At 40.2% G+C, this 21,013-nt stretch overlaps 1 protein-coding gene across 1 annotated transcript in view; it reads left to right on the plus strand.

The window, feature by feature from the left end:
* Positions 1-21,013, plus strand: part of AGPS (alkylglycerone phosphate synthase) — a 317,568-nt gene that overhangs the window by 118,132 nt on the left and 178,423 nt on the right. Inside the window, exons 8-9 of the mRNA XM_077448089.1 lie at positions 4,597-4,677; positions 16,924-17,049. Of these exons, the coding sequence (XP_077304215.1) occupies positions 4,597-4,677; positions 16,924-17,049 (207 nt within the window). The remainder of the gene's footprint in view (positions 1-4,596; positions 4,678-16,923; positions 17,050-21,013) is intronic.

Consider the following 21,013-nt stretch of genomic DNA (forward strand, 5'->3'; position numbering starts at 1 on the left):
TTGGGCACTGTGTTAATGTTTACAAAAGGCTGGATATACTATAGATCTTGAAAATGGAGAAAGCGAGACACCTGCCAATCATTTAAACTGTGTGTAAACCCTGAATTATCTTTTCTTATTTGCTCTTTGGTCTGTTTAAATATACAAAGTGATTTATTATATTTGATCAACCAGTGCAAAAAATACCAGGTGATTCTGCCAGATATCTTGAGAGCCAGTTATTTCCCATGCTCTTTGCCTGTCCTGCACTATTATCTTTTAGCATTGTCCCCATTTCTTTGTCAAACAAAATACCTCCTTCCTATGTTAGGACTACAACTACACCTTGTGCAACAAAAATCTGTCTGTTTTAGACCCCTGATGTTTCACCAAAAAAATATAAAATTGTAAAAAACAAAACAAAATGGTAAACAAAATAAAAAAAATTAAAACAACAAAAAAAAAAAAAACTGACACCAGTGGCGGAACTACCAGGGTCCCACTTGTGACTGTTCTCTGTTGGTTCCGCCACTGTGGGGGGACCCCAAGACAGCAGGAAGGTGGCCCGCTGTGAAACTGTAATAAAGGGTCCCACGATGGGAGTAAAAACCCCCGGGATCAGTGGGAAGGGGGCCAGGGAAGTCTTTTATGGTTTCTTTCTCTAAAGCCCGATACTCTAGTTGCACCTCTGGTTAAAGGAATATATTACAACGAAGTATGAATTTTGCAGACTCTGACAAAGGGAAGTACACCAATTGGTCCTAATTAAAAGCCAGATTCCAGTTCAAAAAGACAAAGTGTAACACTTGTATTGCTAGGGGTAACAACCCCAATTTTCTATTCAAGATCTTGCAACAAAAGGGATAACATGAGCCACCTGTTGCTCAGGGTTCTATTTTTTTTTTTTTTTTTTTTATATATAGTTTTCCAGCCCCTATATTTTGAATAGATTGGATACAGGTGATAGTTAACATTTAATTCTTCAGGTGATATAGGCCAGGTCAGCACGTTCATCTCTCTTGTACATGCAGGAGATGGCATAGATCAAAAAAGCTCAATAAACAGTATAAAATTGATATAGAAAGGTTTTGAGCTTGTTATGGTGTTTTAAAGGTAAATTCCAGCCTTTTGGCCACCACATCAAGGTCCTGGCATTCCTAGCTCAGCACATGTGATTAATCTACTTCATAAGACTCCTGCTCCAGAGTATAAACAGATATTATTTGTCTTTTATAGCTTGGCTTTACTTGGCTAGTAGTAGTTTGTCACATTCAACAGGACTTGTTCTGTTGAACTTATTTTCATAGCTTCTCCAAGCCACTTCAGTTCAGTGAGTTTTGGGAAGATAACCCAGCAAGTTATATCCACGCAGGTAGTATTGGGGAGATCAGACTCTCTTGCTAGGACACAGCCATCATGTTAGGATTAAAGGGCTATACTTCTTTCAGGTGTTTAATTCTGGCTGCGACCCATTAGACATCCTTTAAAGCAGGGGCGTCCAAACGTTTGACCTTCCTAGGCCACGTTAGAGGAAGAGGAATTGTCTTGGGCCACACATAAAATACACTAACAAGGATAGCTGATGAGCAGAAAAAGTCAGGCAGATCAAAAGTTACTATAACAATCACTGATAAAGATAATGTACCTATCTGAGTGAGTAATAAAACTAAATTTTTTTATTTTATTATAAAAGTAAAAGAAGGCAACATAAAACTAGTTTGATATTTGACACTGTTTTTGATAAATTAACGCATCCAATATCTGGTTTGATGGATGTATTCCTAATGCTCAAGGTGCTCATTGGGTATAAAGTTTCTAATTTTTGCCTTTTGTGTTATTCATCCTTAAAAATAGTTTCTCACAAATATACCATATTTCCCCGAAAGTAAGACATCCCACGAAAATGAGACCTACTTCCAGTTTTGCCTCTCGCTGTAATATAAGGCATCCTCCCGATAATAAGGCCTCCCCGATAATAAGGCCACCCCTGAATATAAGGCCCCTGAAGCTACCGTAAGGCTGACTCCTCTGGACCATAGCGGTGGGCGCCACCACGCAGCTTACTGATTGGCCGCAACGCAGCCGGAGCTGTTCAGGCAGGTAGGAGTGAGGTCTCTTTTAATTAGTGAGCTACGGCCGGCTCTCTGGATGACAAGTGACGTCACCCGTCATCAGAGAGCCCGTCCCGCCGCCAGCACAAGCTGCCACCTGCTGCTCCCTATGCCCTGACGGAGTCTGGCTGACTCACAATTAGACAGTGAGTCGCGCTGGGCAGGAGTCGGGCACATTGTGTGGAATCTGGCCTTCACAGACACACAGGGGTGACTGAGGTTGGGGGGGGGGTGTCTGGTAAAGGGTGGGGGATGTCTGGTGAAGATGGGAGGGGGGGGGAGACTAAATAATCCACTGGCATAGAGGTGGGGGGAGGGGGACTCACTTAAAATGAAACAGGGTGGATTTGAGGGGGGTGGGGAATCAAAATTGCACAGGAGGGTTAGAAGGGGGCGGAATCAATAAATGTGTACCGTATTCATCTTCATGGAAAAATAAAACTTAACGAAAAAGCAGAACGCTGCGCTACTTGGATGAAGCTAGCAGCTAACACTCAAACAAACCGTTATAATAAATGTGAAAACAATAAATGTAGCGCTAAAAAAATAAACTCAAAAACCTGAAGGCAAATTTTAAGTGAGTATGAGTAACCCGTGCTAAAAAGGGGAAGTTTTCCACTTTATGAAATGAGTCTAAACAACATTATTTATAAAGTGTAATCGCTGGTGCTATATAAATACAGCAGTGCATAAACAATATAATAATAGTGGGATCACATAATGTGAATCCTGAAGGATAAACTATTATCAGTTCATCAATCTGTACAAAAGTCCTTGTATGGAAAAAGAGTGACCAATCTTCTCATGTAGACCTTGGACCAAGGCAACAAGGAGACCAACCACTGCAATCTGTCTGTAGAAATATCTGAGGATGCAACACTCTATAGGTATAAGTTGGATACTCTTACCAGAAATGTTGGACCCGCATGCCCTACGACAGTGGGTCTAAAGAGCTTGTAATCCCAGAGGATTGTACTCCAAGAGGATTGTACACCACAAATAGGATAAGAAAAAAGCAATATGCAGCATTACTTGCACCCCATATTGCTTTTTTTCTTATCCTATTTGTCTTTTTGTGATCACTTTTTATATTTGTATAATACGTATTTTTTTATTAAAACCAATCGTTTGTTTTTTTACCTACACCACCCGGAGCCCTTTCTTTTTCTTTTTCCTGTTAAATATGCCATCCGTATGAACCCTTGAAATTGGAGTTGGGACATATTGGGTCCCAGAGGTATCACCGCCCTCGAGTGTGGGAAACATTGGTCGGTAACTTTCGGGCCCACTCACCTCCATCCGGGATCTAGGACGCCTATAAGAGGAGTCTACACCGTGATCTTTTTCATCAGAAGTTGGAGTACAATCCTCTGGGATTACAAGCTCTTTAGACCCACTGTCGTAGGGCATGCGGGTCCAACATTTCTGGTAAGAGTATCCATCTTATACCTGTAGAGTGTTGCATCCTCAGATATTTCTACAGACAGATTGCAGTGGTTGGTCTCCTTGCTGCCTTGATCCAAGGTCTACATGAGAAGATTGGTCACTCTTTTTTCCATATAAGAGGACTTTTGTACAGATTGATGAACTGATAATAGTTTATCCTTCAGGATTCACGTTATGTGATCCCACTGTTATTATATTGTTTATGCACTGCTGTATTTATATAGCACCAGCGATTACACTTTATAAATAATGTTGTTTACACTCATTTCATAATAAGTGGAAAACTTCCCCTTTTAACACGGGTTACTCATACTCCCTTAAAATTTGCCTTCAGGTTTTTGAGTTTATTTTTTTAGTGTTACATTTATTGTTTTCTCATGGAAAAATAAGACATCCCCTGAAAATCAGACCTAGCACATCATTGGGAGCAAAAATTAATATAAGACACTGTCTTATTTTCGGGGAAACAGGGTAGGTGCTGTGGAAAACTGATGACCTGAATAAGGTGTAATTGTAAAGAGTGGGGTACTTGTCTTTGGAAAGATAAAACTTAGAAATGTCAAGTAAAAGGACATTGTCCAAGTAAGTTCACAATTTTTTGTAGGGCCACAGTCATAGCCGACTTGGGCCGGAGGTAGGACACCCTCTTTTCACCTTTAGGAGCATGTTACATGTTCTACTTGTGTTTAGTAACATGTTTCTAAGCACTTCCCTTACCCCACTGATGACAAGTGCAGGCTTCTGTTGAAGAAAAAATGTGCAGGTATTTATTTTTTAAAGGTGAACCTAGCCTATCATTTTTTTAACCCAGTCACTGTGATCTCCAAAACGGGAAGAGAGGGAAACTTTCCCAGTGGGGATACAGACCCAGTAGGAGTTATAACCCTTCCCCAGCCTCCCCAAAATGTCTGGGCTACAGGTCCACATTAATCCAGAAAGCATGGCATAAATTCTTCCACCAAGGTACAAGACAGAACTTCATAGAAATGTTAGAATTTTTTTATGTTGGTGGTACCTTAAATGTGTTTTTTTTTTCTTCTTTTTTTTTTTATCTCTACAGAGCAGAATCCTATGGATAGATGAGAAGAACTTGACTGCTCATGTGGAGTCTGGTATCACAGGACAGGATTTGGAAAGACTGGTATGTGAATTTACGTTGATATTCTTGATTGTATATAAATTCTGGAAAATATCTGGTCATTCATTTGAAAATGAGGCCCCATTCACACCTAGTGATTTTAAACTGTGGGCATAATTGTCATGATTCTGTCTGTCAGCATGTGGGTTGTGAAAATTAGCCAGATGACTGGTGTTCAAAAGATAACCCATAGGAAAGCTGGAGGTGTGGAAATTAAGGACTATTACCTGCCAGTACAACTTGATTTCCTTTTTATACATTGGTTCAAACCCTCAAAAGACACCTTCTGGCTTGACACAAAAGCAACATTGGCAACTGCTCTGAGCTTATATACCCTACTGTTATCTGACCTATGGAAATCACACTCCTTGAAGGGATTACTATTGCCAACCCAAGCTTCCCAGCAGGCGTAGAGGGCTCCCAATACCTCCTTGGTATGCAATCAACCCAACCAAGAAGAGTTTTTTTCTCATCCATTTTTCTTTTTTTTTTTTTTTCTTTTTTTGGGAGCTCCTGTCCTCCTCCCATATCTTGATTCGGACTCCTAAGTGTTCTCTACTTTATCTCTTTTTTTTTTTTTTTTTTTTTTTTTTTTTCACCCTCCTCCCTCATTAACCACACATCCCAAGGTGTGGAAATGTCATACTACACTTGCGCCCCCTACCAGGGATATTTTATTCTAAAATTAGTTTCAAGATAAATGAACATTCACCAAATCAAAGGCCATGCTGTGTTGGGAGATGGGTCTGAACTGTCATTATTCTACCCCACAATGGAAGCCTTTACTTCTATTTACAATGCAAGTCACAGAACGGACCACTGGGAATTGATGCAGAGAATAACCTCTCATTGGTTCTATACCCCATATCGTTTGGCTAGGTTTTTCTCCACCAATTTCCTTCTATGTTGGCAGGAATGTGGGCAGGTGGGCACCCTAATTCACATTCTGTAGTCATGTAAATGTTTTGACTAGTTTTTGGTGAAACTGTTTCTGAAAAATCTTAGATCTTAGGAGGAGCTTTCTGCTGCCCACTAACCCTGCATTGGCAATATTGGACCTGGGGATCAAGAGCTACCCAACTATATAACACGATTGGATTACCCATATTTTACTGGCAGCCAGAAATATCATAGTTAGTCATTGGAAAACCCAAATGGCGCTTAACCCGTCCAAAGTCCTTTCCTTAGGGAGAACTAACCTTGCATAAGAAAAAGCTCTATCCCTGAGCCCTCAACTCCTATGTCACCTTTCTTTATGTATGGAAACCCTGGGTTGAATGGTGTAATAACGATACTAATTCAAAGTGACTATTCTTGGAATTTTACTCTACTGCCATACCTCTACTTCACTGCTGTAAATTATTGGCTGTAGATTATTTTTTTTTTTTTTTTTTTAATTACCCTCACTTCTTGTCCCATAATCAAGACAGGAAGTGAGAGAAAATCCCTGCAAATTAAGGGAATAGTGTGCGGCCCCCCAGGTCATCAGAACGAGTGTCCCCCAGATAACCCATTGCCTGCCAGCGGTGGACTGAACCGTCATAACTTTCTTTGATAACAAGCTTGTTCATTCAGTTTCTGTTAAACTGATTTTTTTTTTTTTTTCCCCGCTTGTGCTCATTTTGGCCACATGCCAAACTTATACCAGACATGCTAGTTTATAGTATTTATACTATATATGTCAGTTTATACCAAATATATACACCCAATGGCCACTTTATTAGGTATACCTTGCTAGTACCAGGTTGGACCCCCTTTTGCCTGCCTTAATTCTTCATGGCATAGATTCAAGAAGGTGTTGGAAACATTCCTCAGATATTGGTCCATATTGACAGGCATCAGTTGCTGCAGATTTGTTGGCTGCACATCCATACCACCGATCTCCCATTCCACCACATTTCAAAGGTGCTCTATTGGATTGAGATCTGGTTACTGTGAAGGCCATTGGAGTACAGTGACCTCATTGTCATGTTCAAGAAACCAGTTTTGAGATGATTTGAGCTTTGTGACATGGTGCATTATCCTGCTTAAAGTAGTCATCGGAAGATGTGTCCACTGAAGTATTAAAGGGATGGACATGGTCAGCAACAATACTCAGGCAGGCCCTGGCATTTAAACGAGGCTCAATTGGTACTAGGAGACCCAAAATGTGTTATTTATAATATACAGTTACGCTCATAAGTTTACATACCCTGGCAGAATTGATGATTTCTTGCCCATTTTTCAGAGAATATGAATAACACAAAAACTTTTTTTCATTCATGGTTAATGTTTGGCTGAAGTCATTTATTATCAACTGTGTTTACTCTTTAAATCATAACGGCAACAGAAACTAGCCAAATGACCCCGATTAAAAGTTTAACATCAATGACAGCTTGAAGTCTTTTGTGGTATTTGTGGATGAGGCTCTTTATCTTCTCAGATGGTAAAGCTGCCCATTGCTCTTGGCAAAAAGCCTCCAGTTCTTGTAAATTCTTGGGTTGTCTTGCATGAACTGCACATTTCAGACACATATGCATAAATGTGCACACCCTTAACCACTTCAGCCCTGGAAGGATTTACCCACTTCCCAACCATTTTTTGCTATACGGCACTGTGTTATTTTAACTGACAATTGTGTGATGCTGTACCCAAACAAAATTGATGTCCTTTTTTTTATTTTATTTTTTTATCCCCCCCCCCCCCACACACACACAAGTGTTTGGTGGGATTTGAGCATGTCTGCAAAATTGTTGTGTTTTTTTTTTTTTTTTGTTTGTTTTTTGTATATTGATTGGTTTTCCCAAAAGTTATAGCGTCTACAAAATAGGGGAAAGATTTAGGGACTTTTTATTTTTTATTGTTTTTACTAGTAATAGCAATCAGTTTTTTTTTTTTTTTTTTAATTTAGGGACTGAGACATTGCGGCAGACAAATCTGACCCTAAATGACACTTTTTGGTGATCAGTGACACCAATACAGTGATCAGTGCTTAAAAATGAACTGATCACTGTATAAATGGCACTGGCAGGGAAGGGGTTAATACTAGTGTTGATCAAAGGATTAAGTGTTCCCTAGGGAGGTGCTTTCTCATTGTCAGGGGGATGGGCTCACTGGGTGTAGAGAGAGATTGCTGTTCCTGATCAATAGGAACAGCTGATCTCTCTCTCTCCTCCCCTGTCAGAACGGGAATCCGCCTTGTTTACAAAAGCAGATCCCCTTTCTGCCTCTCTGCAGCGATCGCGGGTGGCGGCAGCAAAGGCCAGTGCACGAACAGATGTACTGGTATGGCGATTCGCGCAGCCAAGCCAACTTGCCGCAGTATAACTGCGGCGGCTGGTCGGCAACTGGTTAAACTAATACTTTGTTGACGCACCTTTGCACCTTTTGGATTTTGTTACAGCACTTTTTGGGTACGAGCCTGCCTATCAGGTAGGCAAATCTTGACGCAAATAGTAAAACAGCCAAAGGCCAAACGCTGCGCTAGAGAAGGGATATGAATATCCCAGAACACTAATCAATGGAGCAGCCAGCACTTCGAGTTTAGAATACACAAACCCCTAAAGCAGTGAAAAATACAAATGAGTGCAGCTTTAAGTGATACAATCCTAATAATAAAATTTACATTAATGACATGCCATTAAACCACAAAAATATGTTAATAGCACAGACCCAGCATAAATATGCCAGATTTACACATTAAAATTAAGTATATAAAATAAACAACATATATTCTGAAAATATTTGAAGTGACTGGAAATATCAGGTGAAAAAATACTGAAAGTGAAAAACTAAAGCAGAGTCCCAAATAGTGAAAAATATAGTAAAATCAATCCATATAAACAAGTCTTTAAGTGAATTGCGAACGTAAATCTGTGAATATGAAATCCCAATCTGTGCCAAGTGACAAGACACCCAGGAAGTGAACAAATATTCTCCTTACTGACTCCAAAGACCAATAAAATTATCACAGCAGGCCCAGGGGATTCGGTCTCCCAAAAACCAATGTGGCAATATAGCCGATCCTGGATCGGTAACAGAATGCAAACAATGAAAACTCCCATTGTGTAGTATTGTGTAGCAGTTACAAGAAAGTCGCAGTAAAGCGCAGTATGGAACTATCATTGACCAATAATGCTCTCCCTGCTCGCTGTCCTCCGTAAAGCTACACCTCTGAGGCAAACATGATGACGTCGAAGCACTTTGCTAACTTTCTGGGTGTCTTGTCCCTTGGCACCGGGATTTCATTGTCCTTATTTAATGTAAATGAAATTTTTATTAGGATTGCATCACTTAGCGCTGCACTTATTTGTATTTTTCACAAATCTTGATGCAAAAAAAACCACTCCAAATTTGTCTGATTGCGAGGGCATCTCCTGTACACAGCCTTCTTCAGATCACCCCACAGATTTTCAATCAGATTCGGGTCTGGGCTCTGGCTGGGCCATTCTAAAACTTGAATCTACCTCTAGTGAAGCCATTCCTTTGTTGATTTGGATGTATGCTTTGGGTGCTTGTCATGCCGAAAGATGAAGTTCCTCTTCATGTTCAGCTTTCTAGCAGAAGCCTAAAAGTTTTGTGCCAATATTGACTGGTATTTGGAACAGTTTATAATCCCCTCTACCTTGACTAAGGCCCCTCTTCAGCTGAAGAAAAACCACCCCAAAGCATGATGCTGCCACCACCATGCTTCACGGGGGTATTGTGTTCTTTTGGTGATGTGCAGTGATAAATGTATAAAATCATATCCGTAGATGATACATATATAAAAGTTCTCAAAAAAGGCATATAATTGAATTGAAGGGTCTCCTTTGGTCTTCAATTGTACGCATTTTTGAGAACTTTTATATATGTATCAATTGAAGACCATCAAGAACCTTCAATTCAATTGTATGCATTTTTTAGAACTTCTATATATGTATCATCTACTGTTATTTATTTTATACATTTATGTACTGTTTGGCACTATTTTGATGAATTCCAGTCGCATGGTTGACTAATATGATGTCTTTAACTTCTAGTAATTATGTATGCAGTACTTATAAAAGTCTCCTAAAGAAGCCACAGTTTGGCGAAACATGTAGAGCCGAAGTGACTGCTTCTGTACTACAATTGAAAGAATAGTGTATGATGGCTTTACATATGAAATATTGGTTTTAAAAATGTAAAAATACAATTTTTACTTTTTATAAAATAATTTTGTCTGTGTGGCATCTTTAAAAATCCCATTCTCCTGTCTCTATCAATACTTTGATTATCAGGGGATGTGGTGCCTATAACTCTGATACCCAGCAATTTGTCCAAACGTATTTTTACGATTGGCTCCACAGTCTCGTCACAACCACTTTCAGAAATCACAAGAACTCCGGTTTGGTTTTGTCTCTGCTTTCTGTTCTCTAGGTTAGCACAAGTATATTATAGCATTATCGCGGACATTCTACCAATGAACAACATATGTTATGCCAATATAACTCATACATTTCATCAACTTCACTAAAACTCATTTTTTACAACTCAAGCTGTTAACGGTAACATGTTTTAGATTTTGGGTCCATTTCCTCCTCCTCTCAGACACCATGGATGAAGCTATTAATACCGGTCCTTCTAAATGAAACGTCTATTACAAACTGCACTTTTTGTAGTTCTCAAAAGCTTTTGTAAATGAATATGATTGTTCCGGATGCTTTTTTTTTTTTTTTATAAATGTTATTGACATATTACCGGAGTGGAAATTCTCAGTTAACCAAAATGGATTACCTCTGATTGATAGCCTGGTACACCATAAACCCCAGCTTCACAGATGGTTGAGTCTGTACCGTTTAATGCAAGACTGCTGAGCTTTGAAAATAATTTCACTGGGACCGCGCACTTTTGTTGCAATTTAAGGGCATCTATTCCAACTCAGGTGCTGTACAGATGGCAAAGCCGAGCTAATATAGAAAAATGAGGAACAAGTGACTATTTAATGTACAGGAATGCATGATCTGCATCGCTAATAGATGGTGCTGTTGCATACAGGAAACCCATCCAGATGGCTGTACATTAAAACACATCAGTTCTTGAGAGAATTAAGTGTAGGCAATTTGCTCACATTATTGAAAGGCTGCTTCAGATCACATTAGAGGAAAGGGAACACGAGATTAACGACTTTATTTATTGGGGTGATTTACATGAAGTTAGCGGTATTTTTTTCATTTTTATTTTTTTTTAAAACATAGTCTGTGTACTTGCTCTTTGAGAATATATTTGGTCATGTTCTGATTTGTTTGCTTAGGAAATAATTATTTTGCCAAAAGTCATCAGCTGCTGTTAAGAGTTCTGTCTAGCTATGTATGACTGGATATTGGATTGTGTTTGTTTTATTAATTTTTTTTCTCCATAGAAATGATTTAAAAATATGAAGTGGGACTGCACAAAGCCAAACACATAAATATGTAAAAAAGAAAAAAAAAAAGCTTCTTGCAGTGACAAGAAAAAGTATGTGAACCCCTTGGAATGAACTAGTTTTCTGCCGTAATTTGCCATAAAATGATAATCACCTGATCCTCATCTAAATCACAACAATAGACAAACATAATGTGCTTCAGCTGTTAACATGCAAATTTGAATTTCTCATGTCTTCACTGAACACGCCCATTAAACAGGGCCGTCTAACCAGGGCAAAAGGGGCAGCTGCCCAGGGCCCAGTCATTGTTGTGAGGTCCAAAGCGGCTGCCCCTTGAGCCCACACTGCTTCCTGCCCAGGGTTTTGTCTTTTTTTTTTTTTTTTTTCTTCAGGATGAGTTTAGCCACCTCCGGTGCTGGTTACTTGCGGCTGCTGTCTCTTGTAAATACAGAAGGTACTTCTTTTGTATTTACATTTTGACAGCGCTCCTCTCTGGGTGGCCGTTCAGAGCCCTCCCTGCTCTACACATCGATCTCTAGCAGAGGAAGTGGAAAATCTTCATACATGGGTGGAACCTCCCTCCTAAACCGGCAATCTGGTATGGACACAATGTAAGTAGTAGCTGTTCTTCTACAGCTCTACTCTCTGAAGTTTAATGGGTGTGTTCAATAAATACACGAGAAATTAGAGCAGTTTCTGTTATCGGTTTAACCACTTGACAACTGGGCACTTAAACCCACTTCCTAACCAGACCAATTTTCAGCTTTCGGTGCTCTCACACTTTGACAATTACTCAGTCATGCAACACTGTACCTGTATGAATTTATTGTCCTTTTTTCACACAAATTTCTTTGGTGGTATTTAATCACCGCTGTTTGTTTTTATTTTTTGCGCTATAAATCAAAAAAAGACAGAATTTGTTAAAAAAATATATTTTTCTGTTAAAGTTTATTGGCAGAGTATTGTCACCGTGTTACACAGTATGGGGAGAGCATTGCCACTGAACAGCGCTGTGGGAGCTGCTGCCATCTCTCCGCCTCTCCCCTCGCACTGTACCAATCGGTACAGAGAGGGGAGGGAGCGACCGGTGTCATGACATTTGATGGAGCGATAACATGGTAAACGCCCGCTACCAGTGGCTGTTTACCGAGATCTGGTCACGGATTTTTGAGGGAGCGTGCCGCGCGGGGGGTGTGAGAGCAGCATTCTGGGAGGACATCCATGGACGTCCACCCAGAAAAACACGACCGCGCTGTAGCCGTCTTTCAGGCTATGGTGCGGTCAGCAAGTGGTTAAGCACATTGTGTTTGTCGTTTGTTGTGATTTAAGCCTACTACACACGGGCTGAATGTCAGGTGGCGTCAGCCGTTTCAATAGAAACCATCTGAAATTCGGGCCGTGTGTACGGCAGCCTGTCTGACAGAAGCCTGGTGGTCGGTTGGCTTCTGTGAAAAGATCATGACCAAAAAAGATCTGCTGACTGGCTCCCGATCAGCATTCTCAGCCAAGGGCTGAGAGGATGCAACAGGCCGAGCCCACACAAAGGTTGTTAGGAACATCCAGACCTCCCCATGTGGGTGGAAACAAAGTTTTTAATTATGCCATGTACAATCCACTGTTGGAGTACTGAAGACATAAGAATCAAGACAAACCCACCAGGATTTACCTATATTCTTTTATATTATGACTTTTTATGGTTTTCTAGTGCGATTTTGTAAAGTGGTAATCCTTGGAATGCTGTGTAATGCTTGTAATCCTTGGTAATCTGCTCTGCCTTATGCAGACAAAATCTTTCCCAAGGATGTCGGAGTGCTTGGATCTGCTCTGTTTGTAACATGTCTAATCTCCCAGCAAATCATTTTTTTACATTCTAGCTGAAACTGTAAACTCCCTATAAGACTTTTTAATCTGATCATCCAAAAAAAAAAAACTAGGACCCAAGAAGAGAAATATTACCAAATGTCAGCAAAGCCAAACAAAGACAAATAACCGTAGACCTGTAACAGGTTGCAGGCGCTTTTTCACTATTTTTGTAAGTTTTAGTAAAGCAGAGAAATAAATTCTCTCCACCCACCCGCCTTCTTGCATGCACTGTAGTTCTCAATAAATGTCCATGTCAGTCATATCTGTTGATTTTGTTTCAACAGTTTTGAGGGGAGTGGTGGTGTCGTGGGTTGGAATATTAAACTTTCAGCCTATAGAAACACTCTCTGTAATACAGTAACCTCATTCTATATAGAATATATCTCAGATCGTACAATTTAAAACCTAAATAAAGTATGCTTTAAATATTGCTACTCATTTTGCACTTGGATAAACTAGGCTATGTTTACTACGTAGTCATGGGCCTACCTATTAATTGTATGTCCATGATTTGTGTCCTGACTCATAGTTTAAGAAACCCTTGTTTGACAGAAGTCAATTGTTAGATCGACTTTTGTCGAAAAGACCTAATTTTTCTTGATTAGCTGGCTGCAGTCACTGACCAGTGTGTTCTGATAGTAGTCAGTCAGATTACAATGTCCCAGCATGGATGATTCCTCTATTCACTATGTTGCGTTTTTTCTACATTTAGAAGATTATTTTATTTTTAGAAAAACCTTTGATGAGGGTAAGCAATTTCTGAAGTCCTGCTGAGCTAGGAGAAAAGGAGAGGTAGATTAGTTGGCTTGTTTATCTGTGTATTATCTGAGCATAAGCTATTGAGCTCTGTCATAGGGTTTGCTCAGCAATGCAGTTCTTAATCCCTTTCCAACTGCTGCACGCCGATATACGTCAGCACCATGGCAGCGGTGGGCAAATGTGCGTACCTGTATGTCCCATTTGAGAGGCGGGGATAGCAGGCGCGCCAATCCTGGCCGCGTAAAGCATGACAGTGCCCACGCGTCTGGCGAACTCTATGCCCGCTGATCTCCCAGCGATCGTGTCACGGAGCCGCAGAACGGGGAAGTGCCAAACAAGGCATTTATAATAATGAATCCGGTCCTGATCCTTGGTCAAAGACATTTGTTTTGTCTTTTTACATTCTATATCCCCACTGCATCCTGGCCAGAAGTAAGGGGAAATGGCTTTAATAGGGACCCAGACCATCAATAAACACTGACATTGGTTTTATTTATTCCACACACATGTTGTTTTGGCTGGAGTTGGGCCCCTTTCACACTGGGGCGCTTTGCAGGCGCTACAGCTCTAAACATGGCGCCTGCAAAGCACCCTGAAACAGATGCTGCTGTCTCTCCAGTGTGAAAGTCCGAGGGCTTTTGCACTGGAGCGGTGCGCTTGCAGGACGGTCAAAGTCCTGCAAGCCACATCTTTGGAGCTCTGTAGGAGTGGTGTATTTACCGTTCCTAAAGCGCCCCTTCCCATAGAAAACAATGGGGCAGCGCTGCAAATCCACCTGCCAAGCAGCGCTTAGCGGGCAGTCTTAACCCTTTTTCTGCTGCTAGTGGGGGTTAAAACTGCCCCGCTAGCGGGCGAATAGTGCAGCGAAAACAACTGTAAAGTCCTGTTAAATATAGCGCCTCTTTACCGCCAGCGCCCGCAACGCCCCAGTGTGAAAGTAGCCTTAAAGAGAAGTTTGGGTTTCTTGTTAAAAAAAAAAAATTAATAAATAAATAAAATAATTCTGCTCACCTAGTTGAATATAACATTGGTCCAATGCTGCATCTGTCCCCTCGGCTCCAGACCGAGAACTGAGCGATCAAACACCGCTGATCGCTCAGCTCTTGATCTGCAGGCTGCAGAGAGCTGATGACTGTCTATCACCATCTCTCTGCTCTGCCCCTTCAGTACTCACTGAGAGGTTGAGCCAGATGCTGGTGCAGTCTGGGTAGATTCAGACTATATCGTTGGGATCTTTTCAGAGCTTAAGCCGCTTCTGTAACGTCAGCTGACGGCAATCTTCAGCTGAGAATGGGTCACATGAGTGCAGAACAAACTGTACTCCTGTGTTCCATAATAGAACTACCGCCAAAAAAGCTTTGGCTATACTTCTCACTTAATGAATAAAGCGGTCGCCCCTCCTTTCTTTCTTTTTAAGGTGGTAGAGCCGTAATGATAGTAACCTGTGTGTAGATCTGTTAAATCCAGTTGACTGCCCTTACTGTTGCATTTGCAATTTTAGCACATTCCTTCCCGATTCTGTTACATATTGTTTAAGCCCTAAAGAACGGGGAGTCAATTTCCCTAAAATGCTATGAAATGTGTTGGCTGTATCTGACATTTCTGATCAATAAATAAACTTTCAAGCGCAACAACCATTTTCTACTAGTTGCTCCTAACCACTTAACCAGGTCCATTTTAGGCAATTATGAATATATTTAATCCTTTTTTTTTATTAACGGAGCTACGTTCAGTTGTGACTTTATCTGCCTGGAGTTCAGCTTTTAGGGTCCATGCACACAAAAAAATGCACATTAGGTTGTTTAGAGGCATATTTTTAGCTCTGCATTCAGAGGCCGAAAATTAAACCCCTTTGTTTTGTGTTTTTTGAGAGGTTTTCTGGCAAAAAAATAAAAATAAAAAATGTTTTCCTCCCAAGAGCACCAGCGTTGTAACATGAAAAAGAGCCTAGAAAACCCATTTCTGAACACAATATACAATATATCCAAATGCGCTATACAGTATATTTCATTAAACCACTACAATACCAGGCACTCTCCCCCCCCCCCCCCCCCCCTTTCCCACAAATGGAGCTTTATTTTGCTGGTATTTGATCACCTCTCCGGTTTTTATTTTGTGCTAAACAAATAAAAAAAAGACCGAAAATGTGTTTGTTATAAAAGATAAAAAGATAAATAAATAGGTTTTCTCCTTCACTGATGGGCATGGCTATGCACAGATAGGTGGCACTGACACTGATAGATGACACGGATTTGGAGGCACTGGCAGGTATTGGTGGGTGAGCACTGATTGGCATCAAGTTTGGGCACACATTGCCACCCATGGGCACCAGGGATGCCATCCTGGTGGTCATCAGTGGTGGCCATCCCTGGTGGTCCTGGTCGTAAACAATCGGCACAGACATCCCCCCCATCAGAGGAGCAGCCAATCTGCTCTCCTCTACTCGCGTCATTCAGATGCGAGTGAGGAAAAGCCAATAAACGGCTCTTCCTGTTTACATCATGATTGGACACAGCTGATCAACATCTGAGACTCTTTACCTAGATCGGAGTTATGGTGTGTCAGACTGACGGGCCGCAACAATGATCGCCGCGATGCACGCCACCAAGGGCGAGCAGTGGCTGGTTATCTTGACCACGTCATATGAGGTCTGGTCAGGATATTGCAACCACTTTGCCATCGTCATTTTGCTGTATGGCAAGTGGTTTAAAGTTCTATGGTCCCAATGTACTGTAATTTTATAACTTCAGCATTGTAATACAAATAATTTTTATTTTTGACAATCCAGTATCGGCTTATTTGAAAAACCTCCTTTCATATTGTGAGTTCTTCCTGTCTGCTGGCTATCTCTCTACAACTTCCTGGATTCCCTGCATGCTTTGCAGCTTCCCTTATGTTTCACTTTCTAAGGACTACATATCCCATGGTATCTTGCTGCCTGCAAGCAGTAATTCCTGTACTGACTCCACCTCCTGAAACTCCTCCCCTCGGCACCTCTGTAGTTAAGAAGGCATGCTCTGTTAAATGGATGACACAGCATTGCCTAGTTCTAGGGCATAGTGAATACGTGTCACAGAATTCAAGGAGCTAAAAGTGTGCGGATCTTCACAAAGTAAGTTCAAAAACCAAGATTGTTCAGAAGAATAGGAGTAGGCTAGAAATAATTGAAAAACAATGTGGAAATTAATATATGATTTTTTTTTTTTTTTGACCATAGATAAGCTTTAAGTTCAGATGTTAATCTTTTATGTGATGTCTTTCAGCTCGGGGAGAGTGGGTACTGCACAGGCCATGAGCCAGATTCCATGGAGTTTAGCACGTTGGGGGGCTGGGTAGCCACACGGGCATCGGGCATGAAGAAGAACATTTATGGAAACATTGAAGATCTGGTAATGTAGTTTTCTCCGTGTTTTTTTTTTTTTTTTTTTTTTCCTTTCTCACGCAATGTTTCTTAAATGTTGTAAAATCATCTAAATGATACAGTTTCCTTTCTCTGTGATCTTATTTTTCCCCATGTCTAATGATGGAGTAAATCCTATTTCCATGCAGACCTTAGCGTTATGAAGGACTGATATAAAAGGTTTAAGCAGATTGAAAGTTGTTTGACTTTAATGCAGTCACGTCAAACATATTATTTGCCTTCAGGCTTCTCTTCAAAATATTTGATGTGAATTTATAGCTGAATACAGTATTTATCGGTTCTCTGTTGCTTTAAATTGAACCTGTGCTGTGCTCAAACCACCAGGGTCATTTTAATGTCTCCCCTCCCTCCCTTTACGTGCCTCCGTCATCCTCAGGGCTGCGGTTGACGGCGGCACATAAACTGACCACAGTGTCAGGGCTCAGCAGCCATGATATACCATGGTCAGTTTACAGGGGGAGGGTATAGCCAGGTTTTTTAGGTGATAGAAGGGGCCAAATTACACAGCATAAGCATTAAAGCCTAACGTGCTTTAAGGGAACAGGATCACTTTTTTTTATTTTATTTTTTTTATTTTTTTTGGGGGGGGGGGTTGGGTTAACTAATGCTTTTAATAAAATCCGATTTAAAAAAAAATTATTATTTTTTTTTTTTTTTTATCCACCCTGGTAAAAAGTATAATTAGGTGCTCAGTCACGCTGCCACTGTGACATGTACAGTGTGGATAAGTGGTTTGTGTGGCTGCGTTCGGGGCCATGCACCTACCTGTCAAATTAGGACCTAGGACTGTTCATACAGCCACAGCGTCTCCATAGAGTTTTATATAGGCTACCTGCACACAGCTCCAAGTTAATGAGATATACCATGACTTTTATCCATGACATTTACAAATTAGCTTGTAATCAATGCATACAAATCACATTTAGTTGTGTAAAGTAAAGAGTTTGTATTTGCATACTTTAATCTCTCAGATGTCCTGTTGTGTTTGTAGATGTATGCATCGCTTCCATGCCATGTATTGTTTTATTGGCTTTCCAAGAAGCTGAGGACATAAGGGCACACTGCAGAGTCAGACGCATTCGACCACAGCAGCACTTTACTCTGTTAAGTTGCTCTCGAAGGGTTTTGTCATGTCTCCTATCATTTTTCATTTTACCTGCATCTTGGCTGTTAAGAATGGCCCACCAAATATAGCTACATAAACTGCTTTGGTTGTATATTTGTAAACCTCCAGTGAGTAGAAGTTCAATATAGTATAACATTTGTAGACCTTCTGCTGTACAGGTGAGGATTCGATTCATAACATAAAATAGTCCAGTATAGTACATGTACAGTATATTGAGACAAATGAGTGACGTCCTTAGGAACCTTTTATACATTCAATAAAATGTTTCTATCCTGGTTTAAAAAGCAACTGAAATCACAGTTCAATAGTTTAGCCCTTCGTTAACACTTACAAGAAAAAATATATGCACAATTTTGATCACGTGTCACTATAGAAATGGCATGGTAGTATTAACATCTCCCTGCACTGAGCTTGCTAAGTGTATTCTTGCCCCACCAATGCCACTAAGATGCAGGGACATCCATGGGATATACCTTACATTGACTCGGGGATTAATGTATGGGAAGTCCACGGAAGTCTGTGCAGCTCAGCAGTGCAGCACTGCATTGTAAAAGGGTATGTAAAAGACATAATTGAATGAATACCTAGTAGTAAAGAAATATTTTGCTATATTTCATACCAATGCAAAACCGTAAACGATATGCAGTTAGTGATGTGCATAATTACATGATTGCCGATAGCAGTGCCGATTAATTGGAAGAGTTGTGATACAATTGCTGTAAAAATAGAACCGGTTTTGGAAAATATTGAAGTCATTAAAGGTTTTGCCATTACAGTAAGTTATGATGGTGCAAGGTATATGAACGTGCTCCTAACAGGCAGGGGAGACGAATGAAGTTGTATTTCTTTACAAAATATTTATATATTTATTTGCACTAAGCACTTTAATTAAAATTGGATATCGGAAATGTTTTACACAATTGTTGATTGAAACTATAGACTGTGCTCTAATATATATAAGCAATTACTTCATATCTTTGGCTTAACCGGACTGGAAGACGTGTAGCTCTTTTTTTATTTTATTTTTTTTATATATTTTTGTGCAATTTAATTTAAATTTGTCATCTTTAGTGACCCCATGATTAGTGCACTTTTACACCTTTTAGTCACATTTTGTTTTTCGCGAAGGTGTAGAGTAACAATTTAAAAATCTATATAGTCCAACGTGCAGCGCTTGGATAAGTTCCATCATTCAAGAGACCAATGTGAGGAATGCTTTAGAACAGTGAGGAGTGGCTGACAATTTTTTGATGCTCTTCTCTAGTTGTGATCTGGTAAGCAGATTCGATACACATGGGTGTTGGGTGATCTTTCCTGCACTCCTTGGAAAAGGTGGAGGTCTCCTCACATTGGTCTCTTCAATGATGGAACTTGTCTAAGCGCTGCAGCTTGGACTATATATATTTTTTAAGTTTGATGATCAATGAACTGTGCCAGCTACTAGTGTTTTTCTTTGTGTTATTTTAGCGCTGTTACCTTACCTCCTTTTTTATATGTAATAATTAAAAAATGCCCAAATTAAATTTGACACAACATGAAACTGTGGATACGCTACACCTCAAACCTTTTGAGGTCTATTGACCTCTTTCTTTCTCTTTTTTTTTTTTTTCTCTTTTTTTTACTTCTTGAACACCTTAAGCCCAGTGAAAACTGTAAAAGGACATGCAATACATTCGTTTACAGAGATCACCAAAAGGGATTACAATATTATTACAAAGTGGAGTTCCCTTATCTACATGCATATCTAAACGAGGTACTTCTGACTTGCTTTGCCTCTGAATGCTGAATCATGAGAACCCCCATTCCCCCCCCCATCTCCAAAACTAGAGGAAGGGTCTGATGATCTAAACATTCAACAGGGAAACAAGAGGAAGGCATAAAGGTTCCATCTGTCAGTCAATGCTGAACAAGGGTCTAAAGTAACAAGCGGACAGTTACTTCCAGTAATGCACTGCCTTAACCTACTCTGCACATACTCATTTGCTCTCCATTTTTAGACATTTATAGGCACTGCCTAATTTGTAGAGGCCGATCAGCTGACAGTCTTAAAGTGGTATTAAACCCTCCTATCCTTTATAGCCAAGAAAGCTGCTTCAGTTTGATCTGCAACTGTCATGGTGCCGCACATGGGATCAGTTATGACACCAGCCATTTGTTGGTTTGACCGTTGGTTGAGGACACAAGCAAATGCATCCATTAACAATACTGGCATTCCAGGAATGTAACTTTTTTTTAACCCATTAAATCGATGGGTTTAATTCTACTTTGATTTACTGCTGTTAAGGGGCTGGCAGCCTCCAGAAAGAAAAAACTGGAGCAATGTTGGAGGCAATTTACAGCACACACTAATTTTGATAGCATAATAATGAGGAATGTATGTTCCTTGCTGAAGAACCTATTTATCAAGTTGTTTTCGGTAAAGTTCTGCTTAAATTATGTTTATATTTTTTTACTTTACCTACTTTTTTCCACTGATCACAGTTCAGACCTAGAGGAGAATCTGCTGTTTCCTTTCATATTGCCATATTAACTAGTTTGAATAGCCTGTCTACTTTTAGGGATTTAGCTCAAGTGTAGTTCTTCCAAGGATGCAGCACAGTTGCCAACATTCATTTTAAGGACTTTCTTCGCTCTTTTTAGTTACTTTAGTCTACATTTGGATTTTTCCACAGAAGCTTTTTTTTTTTGTGTGTGACAGACACAACTGCCTCTCGGCACATACTTACTACTTAATCTCAGTCACGCATTCAGCCTCATGACTAACTGCCCAGCTTGGGGCTGCACAGGCTCCTTCCTATTCAGCACT

The sequence above is a fragment of the Lithobates pipiens genome, unplaced genomic scaffold (genome assembly GCF_037356315.1).
Source record: "Lithobates pipiens isolate NorthernLeopardFrog02 unplaced genomic scaffold, aLitPip1_a1.2 Scaffold_22, whole genome shotgun sequence".
Taxonomy (NCBI): Eukaryota; Metazoa; Chordata; class Amphibia; order Anura; family Ranidae; genus Lithobates; species Lithobates pipiens.